Source organism: Phoenix dactylifera, chromosome 2 (assembly GCF_009389715.1).
Source record: "Phoenix dactylifera cultivar Barhee BC4 chromosome 2, palm_55x_up_171113_PBpolish2nd_filt_p, whole genome shotgun sequence".
Classification (NCBI taxonomy): Eukaryota; Viridiplantae; Streptophyta; class Magnoliopsida; order Arecales; family Arecaceae; genus Phoenix; species Phoenix dactylifera.
The window spans coordinates 9,203,629-9,216,717 of record NC_052393.1 but is presented as its reverse complement, the minus strand read 5'-3'; the positions used below and the strand labels follow the sequence as shown (position 1 = coordinate 9,216,717).

Genomic DNA, 13,089 nt, shown 5'->3' with positions numbered 1-13,089 from the left:
CGATAGCTGTCTAGCATTTATGTTATCGGTACGGTGTCTTATCCTGCATATGCATGTGACAGTAGGGAGTTGTTGCTGGTTCGCCTGGGGCGTAAAACCCACCTTCCGACAGCTGTCTAGTGATGATTTACATATTGGTGTGGTGTCATATTCGATGTATGCATATGGCAGTAGGGAGTTGTTGCTGGTTTGCCTGAGGCGTAAAACCCACCTCCCGATAGCTGTCTTGTTGATGATTCAGCCTATTGACACCTGATTTATATGATTCAGTACTATGACCTGTTGAACACATTCATGAGTAGCATATATGTTGACTTGATTATTCCATATATGCTTCAGATGAGTTGATATTGATTGTGGTGATATTGATGATTTACTCCATATTCTTTATGTTGAGTTCATGTTCATCTTGTTATTGATCTTGAGATTTTACCTCGAGCCATGATTATATTCTGTCTCATGTGCATAGTACTCTCTACTCCACTCACTGAGTATTTATATACTCACTCCCCAGTTTGATGTTTTTGATTGCAGGAAAGGTATTGTATAGAGAGGAGCAGGATTAGTGGTTGCCTGCTAGCTGTGCCGCTCCATAGTATAGTATAGTATAATGTAGATAGAGGTTTATACCTTTTGGTGTATTATAAACCTTCTATTGTATATAGTGCATAGTTACAGTCATAGATCCTGTTGTGGATATGGGTTTGACCATGGATGGAATGGGAACCAGATTTTTATACATATGAGTTATATGCCTGAGATAATGTATTGATATATATTGTCCAGGTTCATTATGTGACGGATTATGTGATTGCTGCTCTGACAGGTAGTGTGTTGTATGTATTGAGATAATCCTGACAGGTCATTATAGAAAAAGTGATCATTTTGTGCATGTATCATGCCAAATTTTTCAAGATTTATTGATGATTGATAGGTAGTAGGGTTCTACGTGGTGGCTGGTGGCCTTATGCCTACCCGCACCCTAGGACCGTCGCGGCGGCCCGCCGGGAACGGGGCGGGGGTCGTGACAAAGCTTGGTATCAGAGCAAAGGTTAAGAAGAGTCCTGTCAGAGCAATAGGGTGAGTCAGGATTAAGTATAGGATTATACTATGGAGCATAAGGTTTTTCTGTATGTTAATTTATGAGTCATTTACAATTCAGTAAAATATATTATGACTCAGTGTGTAACGACTGCCCTCTCTTTTTAACTCTTTTAGAGACATATAAAAAAATACCTCCAAGGAGAGGATCTGCTCGTCCTGGAAGGAGGATGGAGCCAGATATAGCATTGGATGCGGGTTCCGCACATGTCGAGCCCCAAAGAGAAAAATCTCCTCCTGCTGATAGACGGAGGGTTGATGATCAAGGAGAGGTAGGAAGTAGAGATGCATTAATGGAACAGTTACTGGCGGAGAATCAGGCTCTGAGGGAGCAGATTGCTCGGGGGAAACCTCCTGCCCCGTCAGTAGTATCTATCCCACCTCCTGTACCCGTGCCAAGAAGTTTGGCCAGGCGGGCTCTAGATGATGAGGGGATTACTGTACAGGAGTTTCTGAGGCTCAGAACCCCGGAGTTTAAGGGAGAAGGTGAAGATCCTCAGAGATTTCTGGAGGAGACTGAAAAGATGATACGGAGACTGCCCTGTTCTGATGCAAGAGCTATAGAACTTGTAGGGCTCACAATGAAAGAAGATGCCTGGGGCTGGTACCAGAGACAAGTGGAGGACAAATTGTACAGTAGGAATCCTCCAACCTGGGAAGAGTTCAGGCAAGCAGTGATGGATGAGTTTTTGTCTCCGGTTGAGAGGCAGAATCGGGCTCTTCAGTTTGAGAGGCTGAAGCAGATGCCCGGAATGAGCGTATCTAAGTACGCTCGTGAGTTCACTAGATTGGGGAAGTATGCTCCTTACATCATCCCCACTGAAGCTGCCAGGATAGAAAGATTCAGGCGGAGTCTGATTTCCCCGCTTTATAATGCAGTACTGGCAGTAGAGGTCCCCACCTTATCTAGGCTGATTGATAAAGCAAAACAGTGGGAGACCAGAAACAAAGAGGAAAGAGCTGAAAGAGAACAGAGGAAAATGAGTATGGGGAAAGGGCAAAGCAGTAGAGATAGATCTGAGGGAGTAGATCTCTCGGAGGGCCCGATGGAGCAGTCTGTACGCTTAGCTCCACCTGTCCCACGTAAGAGGAAATGGAGGAAAAGAGGTCAATCACAAGATACTTTTCTACCATCAGTACCTCGTCCTCCAGTCACTATGGCCAGAACTGAATCTAGGTTCCAATCATGGCCAGTATGTGGCATATGTGGGAAGCAGCACCCTGGCAGATGCAGAATGGGTCAGGGAGTGTGCTACAGATGTGGACAGCCGGGTCATTTTGTCAGAGAATGCCCGCAGGGTGCCACCCAGCAGTTTGTGCCTTTGGCATCCTATCCTTCTGTGCAGATGGACAGGCCTAGTAGTAGGGAGCCTGTAGGCAGAGGTAGAGGTCAAGCACAAACATCACAGCAGAGTGCTGGACCATCTCAACTGTCAGCTCCAGTAGGCAGAGGGCAAGGAAGGGTGTTCACGGTAAATCCACAGGAGGCACAGACATCGAATGCAGCTATGACAGGTAATTTACTCTTTTAAATTCGAGGACGAATTTTATATAAGGGGGGGAGGATGTAATAACCCCAAATTTTTTTTTTTATATATAAAAAGGGATAGAATAGTCCTTTAAAATTGATATAAGGGGTAAAATTGGAAGGAATCAAAAGATAATGGCATAGTTGTAGATGCATTAAAGTGGTAAGGGTAAAATTGGAAGGAATCAAAAGTTAATGGCATAACGGTAGATATGTTGAAGTGTTAGGGGCAAAATGGGAATTTAATAATATTAAACAAAGGGTGAATAGTGTTTTGATGTGATTTAATTGGAGGGTTTGAGCTGGTGAAACCGAGAGAAAGAGGGAGGGGGTTCTCAGGCGTGAAACAGAGGAAAGAAAGAAAGAAAAAGAGAAGAAGAAGAAGAAGAAAGAAGAAGAGGAAGGGGATTCAAGGAGGAAAGGGATCCCGGTTGCACTTCCAGCTGAAGGGAAAAACGTAGATCTCCTTCCCCTCTACGCAAGGACCTCGATTTCCAAAAAGAAAAAGGTAAATATCCGTCTCTATCTAGTCTTTTGATGACATTAGGCTATACAAAGGGTGGATATAGTCTAGAGGGGTCGGATAAGGGTTGTAGAGGCGGTTAAAAGAAGAAGAATCGGATTTTGACAAATTTTTCCGGCACTACGGAAAAACTGTGTCGAAGTCCCAACTTCGGCGAATTATTTAGGGGGTCAAACGGCCTCCGATGATGATGCATGTTATCTCTTTGGAATCCTCTATGAGTGTAGAATGTTAGGTAAAAATTTCATCAAATTTGGAGTTTGGAAAGTGGATCAAACCCAGGATGAAGTAACCGGCTGTCGGTTTGAGTTACTGTTCATCCGGGTGGAAAATAGGGGATTTCATGCTATAATAGGGTATTAAGCCTAGATCAAGCTAAAAGGGACCTTGTACTCATGCAAGGGAGTCCCTAATACATATAAATGGTAAGTTAATTAATTAAAAAGGAAAAGAAGAAAGAAAAGAAAAGATTTAGGGAACAGGGGAGTTGAATCAATTAAAGTTCCCTATGTTATAATTGGCACGTAGATTATAGCCCTTGATACAAGACTAAATGTATTGTAAATGCATGTCACAGTTGGGCAAGAAGCTAGGGAACAAGAGGAAGAAGTTTTCCACTGCCAGCTGTAGATTTTTGGAGGCGTATCAGGGCTGTGCCAGATTGACAGGTGAGTGGGAGTCATGTACTTTGCACCATGAGCATCCTTAATTCATTTTCATGAATGTCGCCAAGTGCGAATTGATTCCACTTGAGCATATTGATTGATATTGTAGTAGATTCCTCTATAATCTTGATTCTCCATGCTTGATTATTCTGTACATGCATTTGAGGGAACATTGAGAGGAATTACGAGGGGTTGATGAGTAATCAAATTGATTCCGAATTGTGAAATAACTTCTTTTGTAAATTGATTTCATTTTCTCTATTTCAAAGACTTGTAGAGCCCTTCTCATGGTATATTGAGTTGCATTGTACTCCCGTGATTCCTCACTCCCAACCCTGATGTTAGTTATAATTGGGTCGTGGCCGAGTGAGTGGTAGTCTTGATTATGCTCCTTTTTAGTAGAGTATTGGGAGGGTGCATTATGGCATTTATGCATGGCTTGGCAGTATCTGCAGGACACCTATAGTCGATGGGGTTGAACATCGGCCTTTGTGCACATAGTAGCCTTCTGGGTGGGCGGAGCCCAGTCCCTTCCTAGGGGGGGACACGGCCCTAGGCGTAGGATCGGCCGGTCCTACGACTTATATTCTGCTTGCCGCCGGGCATAGTAAGACCCCGCGAGGTGCAGTATGGCTTTCCGCGGATGTAGAATTCCCGCGAGGTGCCGTTTAGTATGTAGATGTGAGATGGATTTCTGTTCTGGATACTGGCCAGCATTTATATGATCAGTGTGGTGTCTTATCCTGCATATGCATGTGACAGTAGGGAGTTGTTGCTGGTTCGCCTGGGGCGTAAAACCCACCTCCCGATAGCTGTCTAGCATTTATGTTATCGGTACGGTGTCTTATCCTGCATATGCATGTGACAGTAGGGAGTTGTTGCTGGTTCGCCTGGGGCGTAAAACCCACCTTCCGACAGCTGTCTAGTGATGATTTACATATTGGTGTGGTGTCATATTCGATGTATGCATATGGCAGTAGGGAGTTGTTGCTGGTTTGCCTGGGGCGTAAAACCCACCTTCCGATAGCTGTCTTGTTGATGATTCAGCCTATTGACACCTGATTTATATGATTCAGTACTATGACCTGTTGAACACATTCATGAGTAGCATATATGTTGACTTGATTATTCCATATATGCTTCAGATGAGTTGATATTGATTGTGGTGATATTGATGATTTACTCCATATTCTTTATGTTGAGTTCATGTTCATCTTGTTATTGATCTTGAGATTTTACCTCGAGCCATGATTATATTCTGTCTCATGTGCATAGTACTCTCTACTCCACTCACTGAGTATTTATATACTCACTCCCCAGTTTGATGTTTTTGATTGCAGGAAAGGTATTGTATAGAGAGGAGCAGGATTAGTGGTTGCCTGCTAGCTGTGCCGCTCCATAGTATAGTATAGTATAATGTAGATAGAGGTTTATACCTTTTGGTGTATTATAAACCTTCTATTGTATATAGTGCATAGTTACAGTCATAGATCCTGTTGTGGATATGGGTTTGACCATGGATGGAATGGGAACCAGATTTTTATACATATGAGTTATATGCCTGAGATAATGTATTGATATATATTGTCCAGGTTCATTATGTGACGGATTATGTGATTGCTGCTCTGACAGGTAGTGTGTTGTATGTATTGAGATAATCCTGACAGGTCATTATAGAAAAAGTGATCATTTTGTGCATGTATCATGCCAAATTTTTCAAGATTTATTGATGATTGATAGGTAGTAGGGTTCTACGTGGTGGCTGGTGGCCTTATGCCTACCCGCACCCTAGGACCGTCGCGGCGGCCCGCCGGGAACGGGGCGGGGGTCGTGACAGGGCTGAATCTCACGAGGCATCATTGATACATCTTTCTTAAGAGTTTCACCAAAATGAATTTCTTTCTTATATTTTTCTCTTTTCAACTTCTTTTCTTTAGGTGTAAAGAGAGATTTCAAAAGTGCATTCAGTTTGACTATTACCCATTCTAAGACCTGAAACAGCTTACCCATGCTTCAACGTTCGGTGTGACTGTTTTTCTGCACTATTGGCTGATTCTTCCCTTAAACTCGGCATCACTGGTTCATGTGTTAAACCATACCATTTATGGCCGGTAGTTACTGGCATCGGCCATCCAGTATAAACTTCTAGCGGCTGATTTCTTACTCCACAGTTCAGATAGGACTGGGATAATATGTCCTTAATGGTGTTACTTTCTCACTGGGTCAGCCTTGTAAATGTGAGGTATGAAATGATGAGTTTCTAATGCATTGTTACTGTTACACTGGACTTTGGGTTAATATTTGTATCCTAACTCCTAACAGTGTTTTTGTAGGCCAGCCCAAAGTAGAGAAGGGGCCATAAGTGATCCCAGATAGGGGCTATGTAGAATATTTGCTGATTCAAACCAACATCTTTGGGTAATCATCCTGATAAGTGATGTAAAAACAACAAAAGTACTGTCTTACTAGATATAGATGTCCATAATAAATAGTTCTTACAATATTGAGTCCTATAAACCAATAGCAAGAGGAGGAAGCAATAGAGAGGGTGATGATAAATTTAGGACCTGTTTGGTATTGCTTTTGTTTTCACAAATCTAAGAAGAGAATTGAACTAGACAGAAGAATATGTATGATGAAACCTTTTTTTATTTTTGTAAAAATCTTTAGAACTTTTGGCAGCGAAGAGTTATTGCTTTCTAAACAGGTAAAAATAAAAGAAAGGAATGGCAGGTGTTTGGTGCAAATGCTACATCCGATGTCCATGTCCATGTTGTATTTACCTAATTTGTAGGGAAAGAAAGACGCTAAATCAACAACAATAACAAACAGGCCCTTAGCAACAATCCTAGACAAATTCACATAAATGATCAATTTGTAAACTCAACTCAAGTAAGCCTTTATCCCAAACTAGTTGGGGTTGGCTACATGAATCCTTTTCCTCCCTTATGCTTGGTTTAGGGCATAGAAAGATCAACTTTTACTTTCCAAAACTCAGAATCATGAAATGATTTATAAAAGGAGAAGTAACAACATTAGATGATATATTTAACAAATCATATAGCTCATATCTGACCGACCTTCTCATAGTGCAAATTGAGTATTTAGCTGATTACAGTAACTCATGTCATGCTTTTGGTTACATGTGGATCCATTGAAGATGCTATTAATGTACTGTGCCATATCAATGATATATATCCCATGGGTCATTACCAAAAAAAGGAAGTTGTTTTTGTTTTCTCACTGTAGAAACTGGCTTACTTGTTTTGTTTCCTTGCCATAGCAACTGTGTTTTGGATACTTCAGTTTGGTTGGAAACTCTAGTATGCCCACACTTTTGGACCCTTGGGTTGTTGGGCATGAAATGACACAGTATGTCATTATGACAATGGAATCTCATGCTCATATTAGCCATAAGACGTGGCACTTGGCCCTTCTTTTTATAATGACTAGACACCTCATTGCAATTGTTAATTCTTAATTTTTTTTACCATTTTACTATTAAACAATACTAGTGAAAAGTGTCCATTGTCTTCTACTGGAGCTTCACACCTATATCTTCCTTTTCATTAATGTTGAGATGGCATAACTGTAATTCTGCATGAAATAGATGTGTTTGTTAGCATATTCAATGTATTTACATTTCTTTATTTTTTTATAAATGGTAATGTACCGAAGGGTTCCTATGTCTGGATTTTTTTAAGGTTAAGAGTGTGAAACACTAGGGGACACTTGGATACTTGGCACCTATTCAAAGTGCCTAGGTAATCAATTGTTAGTTCTTAGAGAAAAACTCGTTATTTTATCCCAGAGAAGTAATAGATGCATCTGATCTTCATCATTCTTCTACTTTGAAGCCTAGGAACATTAAGTCAATGGCCTTCCTTCAGCATTAAGCAAAGTGTTCTGGATAAGATTTAAAGGAAGCCAGTTCTCAAAATTTATGATAATTCTAGACTTCTAGTTTCTGTTATTGGAATTCATTTATTTTAGCAATTTCTAGAGAAATTGCTTTGGATTTCCTTTCTGATGTTCATTGTTGTCAGGTAATACAACTCCGGAAGGCATGCAGTCACCCTTATCTGTTTAATGGAATTGAACCTGAACCATATGAGGAAGGCGAGCATCTGATACAGGTATCAGAAAATCTCTTATACTCATACCATTCCAGGATGCCACTCACAGTTCTTGTACAACAAAAGGAAAAAGAAGGAAAATAACAGGATTGTATAAGGAAAATCTCTTATACTCATAGCAGGAAAAAGAAGGAAAAAGAAGGACCTAGGGATCGAGATCCGTCCACTCACAGTTCTTATTCGTGGACACTTATCTTAGACTAATGAGACTTAATTTTGCTTCTTTTTGACTGTTTGGCTTTTACTTTTTTTTGTGTGTGAAACTGATATTGGTCAGGCTAGTGGTAAACTTATTATATTAGACCAACTACTTCAGAAACTCCATGCAAGAGGACACCGTGTTCTGCTATTTGCTCAGATGACTCATACACTGGACGTTCTTCAGGTTAATTATCGTAGCCTATGAACCGAAACAAGTTGTTTAGGTCTTATTACTGCTACTCAGTGCTAGCCTGGCCTTTCTTGTATGATATTTTCTGACATACCACACAAATATAGGACTTCCTAGAATTGCGGAATTTCACCTATGAACGCCTTGATGGATCTGTACGTGCCGAGGAGCGTTTTGCTGCAATAAGAAGCTTCAGCCAGCAAACAGTTAAAGTCACTTTAAAACATCATGATAATCAAAATGGGGCTTTTATTTTTCTGGTCTCAACGAGAGCAGGAGGAGTTGGTCTTAATCTTGTGGCTGCAGATACAGTGAGTTTTCAGAAGTACTCATAGACATTGCTAATTCTTTTTATTTTCCCTTGTTCTTGGATGGAAAAACACCATAAGTATCCATTGCATAGCTTGTATATGCTCTGCACTAGTTCAACTCACTTTGGTGGCATTCCTATTTTAATACTAATGATTTTGTTGTGTGCTCAATACTGTTTTCTTCAAATTTTCTCAAGTTTTTGCAAGTATCTTATAATTTTACTTAAGCATGCTGTGTATCAGCTTTAAAATGATAAATAAAACCAGTTTGTTTCTATCATATGTATTGTAGATGATATAGTACTTGGTGTCTTGCATGATGATTTTGACTTTATCTATCAATTGTACACTTGAAAGTTGAAACCATGGATTTTGGTCCCACAAGAACATAATGGTACTGTCAGTATTGTACCCTTCCCATAGGAAATCAAAACCTGGGAGACTAACAGGACGCCGGGTTCCTCTTGAATTGTTGTCCGGACTGTCTCGATTGCATCTCAAGTATAAAGGCACACCCGGACAATTAGGTGTAGTACTTGCTATCTTGCATGATGATTTCGGCATTTATTATCAATACTCAAAGGAATTAAAAGAAAAATACTTACTCTTAGACTGGATCGCTTGTCAACTATGATTTGGGAGGCTAATAAAAATTCCATTGGACCCAAAAATGCGACATTGGAAAAATCTTTTTGGTCTTCAAATATCAATAGGTTGATTGTTTCGCTCATGTATCTTCCAAACTCTCTTCTCTTATTTTTTTTTTTGAAAAGGAATGTTGCTATAAAAAACGGAGGTGCACTTGAAACCATGGATTGAGGTCCCATTGGAACAGGGTGGTGTTGTCTGTATCGTATCGTTCCCACAAGAAAGCAGGACCTAGGAGACTTGTAGGACGATGGTCCCTCTTGAACTGTTGTCCTGACTATCCCAATTGCATCCTGAGTGTTGGGTCACACTCAGACAATCAAGATGGTCAAATACAATTTGTTATTTTTCCTTTTTAGCCTTATTGTTGCATGTTGTTTTGATATGCTTGATGGTACCATATGTCTCACTACCATATCTTTCCCAAGAGCAAATTGAGACAGGGCCTAGTTCCAAGATTCAAACCCTTGCTTGAAACCCGCATGTAGAATAGTTTAGTTCTAGGACATAATAAAAAGGCCCTCTAACTTTCTTTTTTGGGCAATTTATCTTTGCAGTGCCCATCCCGCATAAAGGGTTGGTGTTGTATAATGGTTCTAACATGGGATTGAAGTACTAGTGCGTAATGTTGTATCATACTGTACCAATATACCCCTTTATACCATACTATATTGGCACATGGTACAACATCTTAGTTCTACTTTGCTAGCACTAGCAGATATACTGTGTTGGCAACTTGATATACCTTCCAGTATCGGTTTGGCAAACCTTGATTGAGATAATCGATCGTCGATGGTGAGCAGGATGCAGCAAAGGAGGGATTGCAAGGCGGAGAAAGTGGAGAGAATGCCCTCGAAGGCTCTCTAAGAGGCGATGGATGTCTCAGAAAAAAAAGACAATGGATTGATTTATAACCCAAACCGACTTGCATGGTTCGATGTTGGTTCAGTTTAGTACAGGTCGAACCTCTAGATTTGGGTCATTTCGGTATTCTTTGCTATAAACTAAAGGTGGCTTGAGTAATAGAACAATTTTACCCAACCATTAAGGAAGATAACAATAATTGGTTAGAATTCCTCGGTCCCAAGGCATACAGTACCTAACCAATTTGCCCACTATAGCCGATACCTTATTGTGCTGATCATGAATTGGGATAGTTCATGGTTTCAGTACAGTTTGTGCTTGAACTGGTGCAAACTGCACGGAACATAGTATTTCGGGCAGTCTGGCCTTGTAAGTACCCTATACTAGTTCAGGGCCTTATTTATGCAAGGAGAAAGGGGTGGATGCCCTTTTCTCCCTTTTCTTCAAGGTAAGAGTGGAGAATGAGAGGAGACATGCATGTATATTGGAATTGAGCAGATACATGTATGTTGCATTTCCAATTTTTTAATATAAGTATCTTATATTTTCAACATTTTATATCTTATATTTTCAGTGTTTTACTTTAGTTAGTTTAACACGTATTATACAGTTATACTATTCTTTTTAGCATGTAATGGAAAAGCTTGAAGTATGTTACATTTAAACATAAAGAATGAACTCACAAAATCCTATTTTTTACTCAAAACTATATAAAAGTAGTTTAAAAATCCTGAAAATAAAAAACAAAGAATATATATTTTTGGTGATCGGGATGGTTCGGTTTGGCATGGTGTCTGTCCCGTATTGTACTGGTCTTTTATCATTACGTAGTTCGGTACTAAGTCTGTGAACCTTGCTTGTGTTAAAATTCAACTCAAAATTTAAGCTAGTAGGCTGATTGTCCCGTCTCATAAGTACCATTAGAGCCCTTAATGTTTTAAACTATCCAATGTGGGTTATTTTCTCAACAACCCCCTCATGTGTAGAGCCCGAGGGACGAAACCCAAAGATGAGCAATACATGGATTAGTAAGTGGGGGTGTGGAAACATCGGAAGGTAAGAGGGATCATGGGCATTGAAACTTTATTAAAATTCAACCCAAAAGCTTAAGTGAATAGGTGGATGGGCGCGTGGTTATATAAGTATCATTAGTATCCTTAACCTATTCAATGTGGGACTCATTCCTCAACAGCTTGGTCCTACCAAGAGTTATCTAGCTTGACAGGGCAAAAATGTTAGTTGAAGAGTTTGATAGGATGACAGTGTAAAACACAATGAAGGGGGGCACCATGCCGAGGGCCAAAAGCTTGCAGTCTTCTACAACCTGTATGAACCATCTCCTAACTTCCAATTAGATCCTCAACTCTTCTCCTTCAGAAATAGGATAGATTGATAACCCCAAGGAAAACGTTTTTGTTGGAAAATGTACATTTCCTTTGTTTCATTAGTGCTCACTTTTTGATTTCCATCTAGATAGATAAAGGCCATCTTAAAAGTCTGAAACAATTAGCTCATGAAGATTTCTTAAAAATGTGGAAATTATGCTACAAATCTTGGAAAGGTGCTGGCGATAGAATCATCAAACTAGAGCTAAATCTTTCCCCATGGCAGAATTACATTGGCTGGTATTTTGGTTGCATGCAAATGTCCATAGTTTCAGACATTGGTCTAGGGAACAAGATGGTTTGCAAAGCTACGAGAAAGCATATGATAAGGTGGAATGGGGTTCCTCAATGGACGTTCTGGAAAATTTGGTTTGTTGATTTGTGGAAAAGTTGGTAGGGTGCAGCTCGGGCTGGTTGGGTTGGGTTGGGTTGAGGGCATACCTAACCCAACCATACCTCTGTATCTCCCAACCCAGCACGATCCATCCCAAGCTCGGGTTGGAATTTCTCTGACCCAACCCACCAAGCCACATATTAAGCTCAATTCAGGTTAGTCAAGTTAGTGAGGTCAGGTTGGGTTGTGCTGTGTTAATTAGATTAGATCCTTTTGAAATTTGAATAGGAATTTTAAGATAGAGGAAAGGTTTGGCATGTTCTTTTGGATGTGTATTGGTTGGATTAAGGCCGCAACTGTTTATCAGTGTCCGGGGCTCAGTGCTATACTTGTACATAATTTAAGAAGACTAAAGATATAACTTTTAAAACATATAAATAACCTATATGAAATATAAATATGAATTGTCTACTTATTATGTATCGGTTTTGGCAATGTTCAGGTTGGGATTGAAGGTCAATCCTAACCCTGCCATGTCGAGTTGGGATTTTCGAGCCAAGCCTTCCCAATGAGCGGGTTGCAGTAGCGGGTTTGGATCGAGCCCAGCCAGGTTGCTTCTCTAGAAGCTGGATGTTGCTTTCTTTGATCTCCTCCAAGTTTCTATCTCACTCCAAAAGTGTGTCCTTCAGTTGCTTTGTATTTGCAGGAGTGTAAGTAGAAATCCCCTTCTCTATTTGCCTTAACAGGTGTGGAAATCGATAACTCTGAATCTAACTATAAGGGGCGTTAGCTACAGGATGCATAAAATAAAGTGCTTGTTTGGTGGGCTTTTGATATGAGAATTGCACTTTGATTTTGTATAACAGTATCTTCAATAGCTACTCAGAATTGGTTTTCATGGAATTACTATATGGGAGTAGTATAAAATCACTAGATCATATATGCTTATTTTATGCATACACTGAAGAAATGAGAATATATATGCCTGCCTTTTTGCTAGATTTCCAATCCCCTGCTTAGCTTTTCCTCGTAATATAGAATCAGAATGCAAGAATGGAACTCTACCCTACAGGGTTTGGGAAACACTTTATTTAAATATTTGTTTTAGTGACTTGGTGAATTATTTTATCTATCCTTCCAATATGGTGCAAACAGATTTTGGAATGATAGATTTTGTAGGTAAAACATGGAATTGCATCTCCA

At 40.0% G+C, this 13,089-nt stretch overlaps 1 protein-coding gene across 8 annotated transcripts in view; it reads left to right on the top strand.

Moving 5' to 3' along the window:
• The window catches only part of LOC103697923 (probable helicase CHR10), a 36,919-nt gene that overhangs the window by 12,167 nt on the left and 11,663 nt on the right, over nt 1–13,089 (top strand). For 6 of the 8 annotated variants that reach the window (XM_039120370.1, XM_039120356.1, XM_039120350.1 and 3 more), the window contains exons 9-11: nt 7,864–7,953; nt 8,231–8,338; nt 8,452–8,655. In XM_039120370.1, coding sequence (XP_038976298.1) covers nt 7,864–7,953; nt 8,231–8,338; nt 8,452–8,655 — 402 coding nt within the window. The remainder of the gene's footprint in view (nt 1–7,863; nt 7,954–8,230; nt 8,339–8,451; nt 8,656–13,089) is intronic. The other 2 variants (XM_039120360.1, XM_039120376.1) reach the window with 2 other exon arrangements.